Source organism: Dromaius novaehollandiae, chromosome 2, assembly GCF_036370855.1.
Source record: "Dromaius novaehollandiae isolate bDroNov1 chromosome 2, bDroNov1.hap1, whole genome shotgun sequence".
In the NCBI taxonomy this organism is placed as follows: domain Eukaryota; kingdom Metazoa; phylum Chordata; class Aves; order Casuariiformes; family Dromaiidae; genus Dromaius; species Dromaius novaehollandiae.
In genome coordinates this window covers 92,071,960-92,084,026 of record NC_088099.1, presented here as the reverse complement: position 1 = coordinate 92,084,026, position 12,067 = coordinate 92,071,960, and the positions used below count along the sequence as shown (strand labels likewise).

The window sequence follows — 12,067 nt, the reverse complement described above, 5'->3', positions numbered from 1 at the left end:
GCAACGGGGATGAGATATTTGAATTACCATTATTTTCAAATTTAAATGCCTCATTTGTACTGTACTTGCTTATACAAAAGTGATAGGGAAGGCGACACAAATTTGATATGTGTAGGTGCAAGTACCTGTACATAGACCAAAACCTTGTAAAACATGAGAAATACAATATATAGCACGGAATTCCAAACTATATACTCATACCACTAGCTTTAAAAAAGTGCTATCAAAATGCTCTAGCAAATCTGGAGCTACTGCTATTGAAACCAGTGGGGGAAGCTGACATAAAAGAAGTTGGAGAAGATGTAGCACAGCTGTGTGTGAAGGATGATGACTACATACAGGTCCTGTATGTCTAAATCAACAGCACTGACTCATTCACTAAGTGAATTTATATTAAACTAAAAGATCAGAGTTGTGGAATATACAACACAATTCCATATATTTCCTCACAATATAGCTTAATCTGTTTGCAGCTGTGATACATTATTCCTGCTGGAAGAAGGGTGTTTTTGCAAAAATACAAGAAACCTCAGTCATGTGACTACCAAATGCTTATGTAATCAAGTACTCTGAAGCACAGCTCAAAGAAAAAACAGCTTCTAAGTCACTTGCTGACCACATGATACTAGTTGCCTTTTTCTAGCTCCTACGATATTTCATTAAAATCTCTTCATAGCAGTCTAGAAAAAGGAAAAAAAAAGAAAACACAAGAGATTCCAGCATGTATTTATCTTTTAGCTTGTTTAAAAGGATCCTGAGAACTTTGCATTGCTCCATGGAAATCAACAGGCAGCATTCCAGGCATACCTCACATTCAGCGAGAGTTGCCAGTCATACTACTACTGTATCCATTCGCATTACCAAAACCTCAGTGTACAGCTATAGAAATTTATCTAACTTGTGTGGAAAAAAATTGCAGGTGCAAGGCAAGTGCTGCGAACAACTTATGACTTAAAATATAAACAGAAATGAATATTTTGAGCACATTAAGGTTCTTCTCACTCAAACATCAGATTCAAGTGACCTTCAAATGATAACCCTGCTAAACTCCACTGCTTTTCTACGTTAATATCTTCTATGAAGAAGCCTACCATTTTATTCTGGAATCTCTTTTGCTGTGTATTTACTGTAAAAGCGAAAGAGAGTGAAGGTAATTGGACACTGTTCGCCACTCTCACTTAAATTCACTGCAAGTCTCCATGAGAAGATCCATCCAACAGCTTAAGAGAATGCAGGAACAACAGACTGGACTTCTTAACAGAACTGAATTCTTCAGCTAAATTAGGATACTACCTGTGGCTTATTTCTTGAACTAAACCTAATACCAGATGCTAATACCTAACACCACAGAGGAAAGTGGAAAAAAAAACTCTTGCAAAAAGATCATATAATTTTCAGCCCGGAGTCTTTTGCAATCTGTTTCTTAACATTTGGAAACTGGCTTAAGTTCAGAGGCTGGAGACTTTATTATCTTGTTACCATTAACCACAACCAGGCTGAACAGTGCTGACACATCTGCTAGCTCTATGCTAGATTCTAGATCTCAAGAATGTCTGATTGCAATAAGTCCAAAAACCTACTTGAGTTATACTAAAATAGATTTTGTTCCATCGTTCTGGATCTGTCAGCTTTTAATGTCACTCAATGCTAATTTTCTTTTGAACCATTTTTGAGACAAAAAAAAAAACTTTGAAAAAATCCTCTAAACTTCCACTTCTACTTAAGCTTTAAAGTAAGGTTTATCATGATGTTTATTTTTACCGTGCCTCAGTATTATCATACTGCTCCGAAAATAAGTTTTAATTCTCTCTCTCTCGTTTTTTTTTTTTTTAAATAGTGAGGTCCTATCGCAATCTTTCACACAGCAGGTCAGCAGAGTAATCATTAAGATGTTTTCAAGTAATTTAACATTGATGTAGAATTCCAAGAAGTGACTTTCTGCATGCATAACACCACAATTACACAGGCTGAGGGTTCTTCTAACTCTACTAGAGTACGTACACTACCAGTAAAACTCGCGGATGCAACATGTCATGTTAACAAAGAAAAAAGAATGTTTAGTCAATCAGATGAAATGATTGGAATGTCAAATGAAGCTGCTTTTAATTAAACATGAATTTAGGTACTTTGTTGTCTCAAAGCACAAGTTTTTCCAACATTCGCCAATCTTATCATGAAGATGACTGCACTGAAGCTCTCAGTCCTTCAAAGCCAACTATGAAATCCTGCGTATTCATAAACAAGATAACTAGGGTTTAAACACCATAGTAAGAATATAAAAAATCCATACCATTTCTAAAAAATATTGAGAAACAACAAGATGGAAGTCTAGATATCTCCTAATACTGTTAGCCATCTAGAAATATTGATAGTCATTTCCAAATTTTAACTGCATGTCCTTGCAAAAGTAGAAACATTTTTTTAAATAAGCAAAAGAATGGGATTAGTTACAAAATGCCCGTAGATGTCAGAAAACATGCATATACATAGATACATCTCTCAACTGTCTGTTGACCACAACCCCTGTCATTCCATTTTTTTCCACAAGTTCATTAAGTCCTCAGAAGTCAGAGAGTCAGGCAGCATCTCTCTCTCTCAAAGTCATTTACATAAGCTACCTTAAAAACATAATAAAGACTTCACTTTTAAAACTCTGCTTTTCTTGATAGTAATATTGATAAAATACAGAAGTAATTTTATTCTAAGCTATTTATTCTACCGTTAAACCTCAAAAGCTCTTAAGCCCTGCTATGTCATGATTTTCCAAATGACTGCACTGCCTTTTCTCCCAAAATATTAATCGAGTATATTTTCTCTGCAACTCCTAATCTTAGTGAACCAAAGACTGCTGGCACTCAGTAAGCCTACCAGCATTAACTTTATAAAACACTGTATTAGCTCTCCCTGACCAAGTAATGCCAGTGAGAGTCGGAAGGCTACCATCCTTCAAAGACTTAGCCGTTCCAGCATACCAGCGGAAGCAGCATGCTGGCCTCTGACAGCCCATTCTTGATGATTTTTAGACTTCAAACGTATCAGCAGTCATGGTTACCACTTAATCCCGGGAACAAGAACCCCGAACGTACAACCTGCGTCTTGACAGCCAGCGCTACAGAAAGCGCCGCAAGCCCGGAGACGGCTAGTAGTTAAGGCTGAAGTGCCCCCCGTCATCCTGACATTTGGGGCACGTGTGACCTCGCGGAAAGCCTGAGACTCGACCAGGCGTGCGAGCGGCACCTGCCCTGGCATCGCAACCTCCGTGGCCTCGCCGGGCCCTGCCCCGGCAACACCCCCCAGCCCCCGCGCTCCCCGCGGCACTTACTGAGCTGCCCGGCCCCGGGCTCCCTGCCGCCGCCGGCGGCCCCGCCGAGCACGCCGCCGCCCAGGCCGCCCAGGCCCCCGGCAGCGGGCGGCGTGCCGCTCTGCCGCTCGAAGTTGCCCGGGTTGGAGAAGTAGTCGCGGAGGCGGGGCAGCTCCCGGCCGCTCTCCAGCAGCTCCGTGTGCAACTCCAGCGCCGTCAGCAGGAACTGGTCCCGCAGCAGCTGCGCCGCCAGCGCGTCCATGGACACCCGCGGCGGCTCCCCCGCACCGCCGCCACCCGCCCCCGCGCCGCCGCCGGCATCGCCCGGCGCCGCCGCGCGCAAGCCGGGCAGCGCCTCGGGGCTCCCCGCGGCCGCCGCCGCCTCCTGCGGCTGCTGCGGGGACGGCGGCCCGCCCGGATCGTTGCTGCTGCTGCTGCTGCTGCCGCCGCCGCCGGGCCTGGACTCCTCGGGCTCGTCCTCCTCCGAGTCGCTGAGGAAGGGGTTCACGCTACTACCCCCGCCCGCCGCCGCCATCTTACAGCCCGACCCGGCGCTGCCGCTGCCGAGGCACTACCGCGGCCGAGACCGCGCGGCGCCGCCGCAGCCCCTTCGAGCACGGCCGGGGACGCCGCCAGCCCCCTCCGCTGCTGCAGGCGCGGCCGCCGGCGGCAGTAGCAGCTCCCTCACCGCCGCCCTTCGGCTCCTCCTCCCCCTCAACCACCTCCCACCGCTCCCACTACCGTCTTCCGGGCCCCAGCTCTCACGAGACTTCCCCTGCCAACCGCAAGCGGCTCCTCCGACGCCAGCACCCGCCCCTCCCGGCCGAGAGCCCGCCTCCCTCCGCGCGGAGGCTGGGGCGGGGCCTCACGGAGAGGGCGGGGGAGGTAGTCTGATGGGGCGGGGCTAGCGCGTGACGCCCGGGGGGTGGGCGTGGTCTCTCGCCGAGGTGGGGACGGGCCGGTACCTTGCATGGCTCTCGCGAGGCCGCCCGGGGGGGAGGAGCAGGGAAGAGTGCGGCGGAAGAGGAAGGAGCCTGCGCGCGCGCGCGGCAGGGAGACGAGTGAGTGGGGGCGCGTGCGCAATGAGTGCGGTGGGCTCCACCCCAGCGCCGGGGAGCGGGCGGGGGTCGGCGCTGCACCCGGGCTCGGCTCTCCGGCCCCGGGCGCTGCGGGCCGCCGACGCGGGTTCCTGCCCCGGGGCCGCGGTGCTCCGCCCTGCTGGCGGGGCCCGGCGTTATCGGACTGGCGCTGCGGGCCGGCTCTGGGGGGGAGGAAGGCCGCGTGTCGCCGCTGCCCCGGCGGCGGGGCCAGCCCGGGTTCCGGCCGCCCTCCCGGTTGCCTCGGCTGAGAGCGGCAAGGCCGGGCGGGGCCGCGCCCTGTGCGGGCGGCAGCCGCCTCCGAGCCGGGGCGGAGCCCCTCACCGCAGCCGCTGCCTCGGCCCTGCTAAGTCTTGGCGGCCTTAAAGAATAATGTAGTGTACGCTGTACTTAATAAGCCTTAAAACGGGGAGCATGAAATTGGAGGTAAAAAGTAGCAATAATAAACTATGTATCTGAGAGTATGATATTATCAGTCGTAAAACGATGTGAGGTGCTTTAAGCCACAGGTGGTACCTACAAGGTACTCAAGTTGAAGCTTGAGTGTAACAGAAGGTGATTTTTCCTGAAGGAAGTGAAAAATCAGTGGGAAAACTCACTTTCTCTTTCAGTAGATATTAGAAATGATCCACGACGGAGACAGCTTTGTTTGCTCACCAGTTTCTCAGGAAACTAACTGGAATAGGACATTACTTGTAGTTATGAAACCGATTCAGTAGCAGTTCTGTTGTTTGCCTCACTGAGAGCAGAACTGAAGTCTTGGTAGTAAAGTAGTGGCAACGTTTGGCTGTGATACTGAGGCTTTACAGAAGTGAGATGATGAATGTTTTTGAGTATTTGGAGGGGATGGTTCTGTAAATGAGTTAACCCAGATGAAGGCTGTAGAAATACAGTTTTAAAAACCTACGGAGAATTACTAGATTTGCTAGTAGATACAGAAGCAGTGCTCAGTATTGTGACTGCAAACGATTCGGTGTCTATCCTCTTTGTATGCTGTAAGGGAATGATAGTATTTCCTGTTTTTAATTTACATATATTTTCCTAAAAATGCAGTTACATTTTCTTTGTGTGGTATAACAAACTTTGATTTTTTTTCTTAATAACTTACTGTTTAATATCTATATTACAGAAAAAGAAAGTAGTGGAGTGTGAACTGGTTTGTAGCACAAAGTAAAAGTATGCTGAAAATGTTTTGAAATCTGACCAAGACTATGAATAAAAATGAGAATGAAAAATACTTCTACTTTCTCTTTTGGTGCTCCAGTAGAATTAGGAGCCATTAAAAAAGTCTTGTGCTTTTTTTTCTTTTCCTTTCTGGAGAGTTAAAGCATGCTCAGTCTGAGCACCTTAAAAATTGATAGGAAGGTGCTCGGCCTGTTCACTTAAAATGGAAGAAAAACTTACTGATGTCCTGTAGCAGCCTCTAGTGGCCAACTTTAGTGTTTACATGTGATTTAAAGGTTGACAGTAAAAATGATCAATACTGTCCTTTTAAGAGAGACTTATTTCTGCAGACTTGCATGTGGTGTTACAGTAAGGACTTTTTTTTCCTCCTTCACTTAGAAGAATCAAAAAATATTCCCCTGCTTCATTACTTCTGCAGACCTTTGTTAGAGTTTATGAAACAAACTCTAAAGTATTTACACTGATGGGGCTCCAAAATGATTTAGGGACAGCTGGGATAAAATTAACACAGCTGAAGTGAATATCCCAGAGTTGAAGACTGTAGGAAGAAGAATGTGTTTAAAATATCCTTAATGATATGCTTAAAAATGGTTTCTTAGAGTATATAAAAGTGTATTCTTTTGTGTAGAGAGACTTGAGAAAACATGATAAGAAGGATGTAGCACCTTGGAAGATGTATGAGAGGAAAAAGTTGCATAGATTTTGGAAACAAAGCATTGTGTGGGTGTGCTTGAGACAGACATCTATGAATCTTTTTTTTTTTTTTTTGTTCAGCAGTCATTCTGAAAGACACAGATTGTTCATCAAGTTGCATTGTCTCTTATTGGAATCTATGTTTTCTTCTACTATTTTAAGGATTTGCACACTGGATTGGTGTCTCAAGTTGTATATCCAAAGAACAGTGTACCTAAATACATCTTGGAAAGCCTGTATTTCTAAAAATAGATATCTCAAAATAGATACCCAAAATACAGGGTGCTTGTAGAGAGAGGAGGAAGGAAAAAAAAAGCTTCATTTTTTTGTATAAATATCTTATTTTTGGATCCATGCATGTTTTTTGATGAACTTGTTTTACTTATTTCTTGAGAAGGAAAATGAGTAGGAAAAATTTTTATCTTAAATTTTACTGTATTGTTTTTTATAAAGTTGTTGGATCTTGAGCTAATGTTTCAAAGTTTATTTAAATAAACATATTACCAGTTTGAGGTTCCCTCTACAGACTTTGTTTTCGTGTGTAAGTCGTTCTTGTTTTCTGTGCTACTCTGGTTTGGTATAAACCGTTCTCACAGTGAGTGAATGTACATTGTAAGTCAAACTCTGAAGGATTCCTGTTTCACCCTCTGTAGAAAAGGTTAATTTCATAACAAATTTTGTAATTGCTGAGTTCACATTGGGTGTTTCTGTGCTAGTCATTTGAAATAAATTAGTTTGTCGTGAATGTTGCAGTGAAGTAGGGTAGCTTTTTTTAGCTGACTTGTTGCAGTCCCAGTCAAGCTATAGGGGGCAAAAAAAAAAAAAAAAAAAAAAAAAAAAGTGGACTGAGTCTAATTTCTACCTTAAAATAATGGAAGTCTGTCAGTTATGCCAACTTTTGCTTAAGTCCTCTTTTAAAGGTGCTAGCTGAAAGTACCTTTATCTATGTATGTTTGTTTAAATCTAACATTTTCCCCTCTTTCCTTTAAAACAAACAAAACCTCTATGTTAGTTCTTTTATGTTGTTTTTACTGATGCTTACAAGAACTTGGGTTTCAGTGTTTTGTAAACTCTCTAACCTCAAAACTATTGTGCTATTTTACAAGAAATGAATAGTACAAATTTTGATACTTAATATCAATAGGTTATATGTAAAATGTGTCACTTCTCCCAAACTTTGTATTTCTCTTCTAGTTTTAAGGGCATGATTTTTGAATACTGACATAACACACAAATAATTCCAATAATAAGAATATTTTAAGTACACACACCTTTAGGCATAGAAACTGGCTTTATAAAGTGTTTGTAAAGTTGGGATCTGAGATAAAAGTAACACAGAACTGAGAAGGGTCTCTTGGAAATATTTTTAGCCACATCAAAAATATACCCCCCCCCCCACCTCCAGTCCAATGAGGCCCTGAATTGTGTGTGTGGAAAAACCCAAAACATGTCTTCCCTTTGGGGGGGGGGGGGGAGGTTTGAGCAGTTTTCTACCTATAAAACAGTTGTTTTGAAGCATTAATGTGAATGGTGGATATTTGGAAGATGTCGGAAATACTGTAAAGAAACAAACAGAGAGCCTAAGGAGTTTTTTAGAAAGTTGGGAATGAAACTTTGTTGATGTTTGCATGTTATATTTTTGTGAGGGAGAACAGAGAAAAAGGTAGAGTTATTTTTGAGTGAGGAGGCTTGATTTGGGGAATAAATGGAATGACTCTCTGACAAACACTAGAATATTTAATTGTTGGGTTTCGTTCACTGTCATCTGGAATCCTTTGGAAGATGTGTATTGTCTGGAAATGTGGGCTTTACGGAAGGCTGTTGCAGAGGTTAGCAGAATGTGGTGTCCTATGCCTTACATGCTTCAAATTGAGGGACGAGGTAAGATGAGAAAGGGAAACAGATCGAAGTGAAGTATGAATATAATAATTGTAAAGTCAGTCTGGAGTTCTGAGGTCAAAAGGTTCTTGTTCTTCTAACTGCTACTTCCATGTTGGCTATTTTTGTAGTGTAGCCTGATAAAATTTGTTTGCCTTCCTGGTCCTAAGTATTTTGAAAAATGCATGCTTTTAATTACAAGCAAATTCCTAAAGATGGTGCAGCACAGCTGAATAGCTGTTACACAGAAGTGAATAACTGACTTTTCCTGTCGCCTTAAAACTAGGTGGTTGTGTTCTCTAAAAGCAGATATTAAGACAGGTAAGCAGACCTTCCCTTCATGTTCTTAATATGTAACTATACTTGATGTCCCTCTCAAATAACAGTGACTGCTGTTTGTAGTCTTTTACCTACTTGTGTTGTAGGACTCCCCTGTTCTGGTAGCAGAGATCAGGAAACTGCAAGTACTTGTCTGTTTCCCCAGGGGAGAAGCGTAATATAAACTAGAGAGATATTATCCATATGTGTTTTCCAGGCTTCTGCGTCTCTGTCCAGCTGCTTTTGCCTTGTTCTCTGAGCTATCTTCTACAGTGCAACTGTTGTCCTAGTTTGCCAAAGAGAATTTTTGAGTGGTGGGGAGCTTTCCTTTTAAATCAGCAGTGCCCCAGTTGCTTCCAGGAATCCTTTTATTTCCTGGCTGTATTAATATTGGAGTCAGTCAGCAGCTGAAAAACAAATGTCTGTCATGTACAAGTCTTTCAAAAATCAAATGTAAGCTCACAGTATTTCAACAGAGGCTGTTTATGATTTTATATATCATAAATGATAATTTTAATTACTGAGTTAGCAGAGACTGCTGTAGGGGCAAAAAGGAGAACTTTGTTCTAAAGTAAATATATCTCAGGCTGAAGTAACTGGTATTTCACTTTGTCTTGCATGCACTTGGGAAAATGCTTTTTATATTAGCACTCTCTAACTCTGCCTAGTAGAGGAAGAGGTAAAGAGGAGGTTATTTCTTTCTGTGAAAGCTTTTTAAAAACTTGAAAGTATCCTTGATCAAATACCGTATGTACTTATACTACTAGTTTAGAATTTGAATGCTCTCTTGAAATTGATATAATCTAGCCTTTTAGTGTTTTTTTCCCCCCTGTATTTTTCGACTTAGTTGTTGGAGTTTCTTGAATAGTTTGCTTCCTTGATGAGTGAAGAAATTGGAGAGGTTTTTTGCTTGTACTAGTTTCCTTATGATGAAGCTGTATTTACTGAAAGCATCTGTTCTTAAGATGGAATTTCCTAATGACTGGGTCTGTAATGGTGCTGCCCAGGTACTGTTGAAGCACAGGCAAGACCCTTCTGAATATTTGCATAGGACTTAGAAAGACAAGTAAGGTAATGGGTGGGGAATTTCCCTTTCAGAAATACCAAAGAGAGTAAGTGCTGAATGTGATGAAGTCGCACCAGAAGGAAGCATGAGTTGTTTTATCAGGACATTGATACTGCGTTTCGAATGGAAATGCTTTAGGACCTTGGAGAGCAACCATCTGCTGGGAGTGGAAAGAGCGAGTGCCTTCAGTTACACGTTATATAAATATTTTAACAGGACATTGATCATTACTTCTGTTTTTCATTAGCAGATTACTCTTTGGACGTGTGTGTTTAGAAGTAAAATGTGTGGTATAATCTCTTTAAAAAAAAAAAACACATCTCAAGGTAATTATCAAAAAAAGGAGGGATGTGTTTACCTCACACTGTCAGTGGGTTTTGATTCTCAGTGGGAAACTTGACTTTACAGCAATGTTGATAGAGAATTAGGTTAGTTAAGTTTTGTAGGTAAAGATATTCAACTGGTTAGCATAATTGACTGAAGAAGTCTTTTTGAGCCCAAAAGTCCTTAAAAACCTAATCTTTTTTTATAGGGTGGGAACCCATGAATTGATTATCTGACTTCTGTAATTCTTTGCTATTATTTAAAATATTACTTTATGTTTAGAAGGTCTTTCTGGAGTTCTTTTCTCTTTCCTTGAGCCTGAAAATATTGCAAAATCAGCATTCAGAGGCTTATGTACAAGATTCAGTAGATAAGTGGCTTCATACTATTAGACTTATTTTTTTAGTTTTTGGTAACAATTGATATCAAGAAGAAAGTATGACTTGAAACATGACAAAACTTATATGGCAGCTTTTTTTTTAATGTCTTCCTCACTCCTATTAGCGGCTAAGGAACATGCTTTAAGCACTATTATTTTTTTGTCTGAGTTCTTTTGTATACAGAATAAACTGCAGGTTGGGTTTTGCAGAACTTAATACAGCTGAAGATCATTCTTTTTCCATCCTTTTTTGTGTGCTTTACTCCTGTACATACTATATGACTTTGAAGAGTTTGTCCCTGCTCCCTGTTATTGCTAAAGGGAGGAACTGCGCTGCTTGTATTGCTGCATGTGCTTTATTGCATAGTACATGTCTTAAAAAATGTCTCGGGGGCCTTGAGCCCTGGATTGTCCAGTAGAGCTCCGATGAGACAGCAAGACTGCTGTGGCAAGCTGTCTTCCACACACTTGTATTCTCATAAGTGTTCATTAATCCTTGAACCTAATAGCTTTGGAAGCAAGTGTGCTGGGCTCCATTAGACACTCCCATGCTGATGTCCCCCCCCTGCCCCCAATATCCTGTATTACTTGTAAAATGAAAAAAAATCTGTACGTGTCTCTAAACAGGACAAAAGAAACCGATGACAAAAAAAAAATCTGATTATTCCCTGGAGGAATAGGGAAGCTACACAAAGTAACACAATTTTTTGACAGGAGAAAGTTAAATGGACTCTCGATATTGTGATAAAAATACGGTGTTCAGCTGTAGAACAGTGGGGCTTGAGGAAGACGAGCTGATAGGGAATGGCTGTGTGACTTGGAAGAGAAGCCAAGGAATAGCCAAGAGGAATTGCGAACGCTTCTGGAGAGCAGACTTAGGCTCCACAAAGTGCCGTAGCCTAATGAATTAGCTGATTTGCAGCAAAAAACACATAGGATTCATTGTTATTGGCTTCTGTTTTTCTAAGATCTGAACTTTTAACTGCCTGCATACTGAGCAGGTATGATGCTGAATTTTTACTCTTAGTTCTGTCCACTTGGTTAACAAGTATTATTAAAGGATAACAAGGATTGCTAAAGGATTACTAAAGGATGATGCTCTTTTTTGTTTTCTTTTTTCTTTTTGTTGTTGTTGTATGCCTTAAAGCAGTTGTCGTCTCTCAGAAATACCCTTGCTTTTTCTCTGTTAGCGTTGTTCTTGAGGATGTTCCTGTGCCTGGGAGATTTGTGGATACTATTTCCCACATTTACAGGCTAATTTGGAGAAAATTGCTTACGTTGACATTTGGGTAACTGACTTGCTGATAATCCAAGTGTTATGACATTTGATACGTTATCTGTAATTCTGCCTTTTAGGCCATAATCAAAATTCTCCTTTGAAAGTTTTGGCAAAGGAGGCATTTCTGTGCAGAGTAATCTTATTATCAAGCGATGTTGAAAGAATATTTAATTTTCTGAGCTCTTTGCCTCAGGTTTGGATGTGCTTTACTGAACCACATTTAAAATTTAAAACATGTCATTTGTTATTGTATCCACAAAATGCTCAGTGAGGATGTTGAATATAAAATAATTTCGAACAGATGGTTTGAATCACAAAAGCCACTTCAGTGCAAGAGCAAGTGGAAATACTGTAGCTGCAGTTTCATTGTCTGGCAGAGTGTATTACGCCTCGACTGAGAAAGAAAATGAAATTTTGGAAAGGAGGAAAAGGGACTTGATCATTATCCCACTTCTATTCATTGTATGATTACATATTGTGAGGCCAAGGTGAGGGGTTTCAGTTTTCTGTGCTTAAATATTGCATCAGGATATGCGTGAGGGTTACT

At 41.9% G+C, this 12,067-nt stretch overlaps 2 protein-coding genes across 12 annotated transcripts in view; one reads left to right on the top strand and one right to left on the bottom strand.

Annotated features, from left to right (window-relative positions):
• RELCH (RAB11 binding and LisH domain, coiled-coil and HEAT repeat containing) overlaps positions 1-4,084 on the bottom strand; it is a 78,974-nt gene extending 74,890 nt beyond the window's left edge. The window contains exon 1 of one of the 4 annotated variants that reach the window (XM_064506902.1): positions 3,323-4,084. In XM_064506902.1, the coding sequence (XP_064362972.1) occupies positions 3,323-3,836 (514 nt within the window). In that variant the 5' untranslated portion in view covers positions 3,837-4,084. The remainder of the gene's footprint in view (positions 1-3,322) is intronic. The other 3 variants (XM_064506901.1, XM_064506900.1, XM_026115615.2) reach the window with 3 other exon arrangements.
• Positions 4,085-4,238: 154 nt separating this feature from the next.
• PIGN (phosphatidylinositol glycan anchor biosynthesis class N) overlaps positions 4,239-12,067 on the top strand; it is a 108,159-nt gene continuing 100,330 nt past the window's right edge. For 5 of the 8 annotated variants that reach the window (XM_064506893.1, XM_064506896.1, XM_064506898.1 and 2 more), the window contains exon 1: positions 4,239-4,362. The gene's annotated coding sequence lies outside the window, so the exon portion shown is untranslated. The other 3 variants (XM_064506895.1, XM_064506894.1, XM_064506892.1) reach the window with 3 other exon arrangements.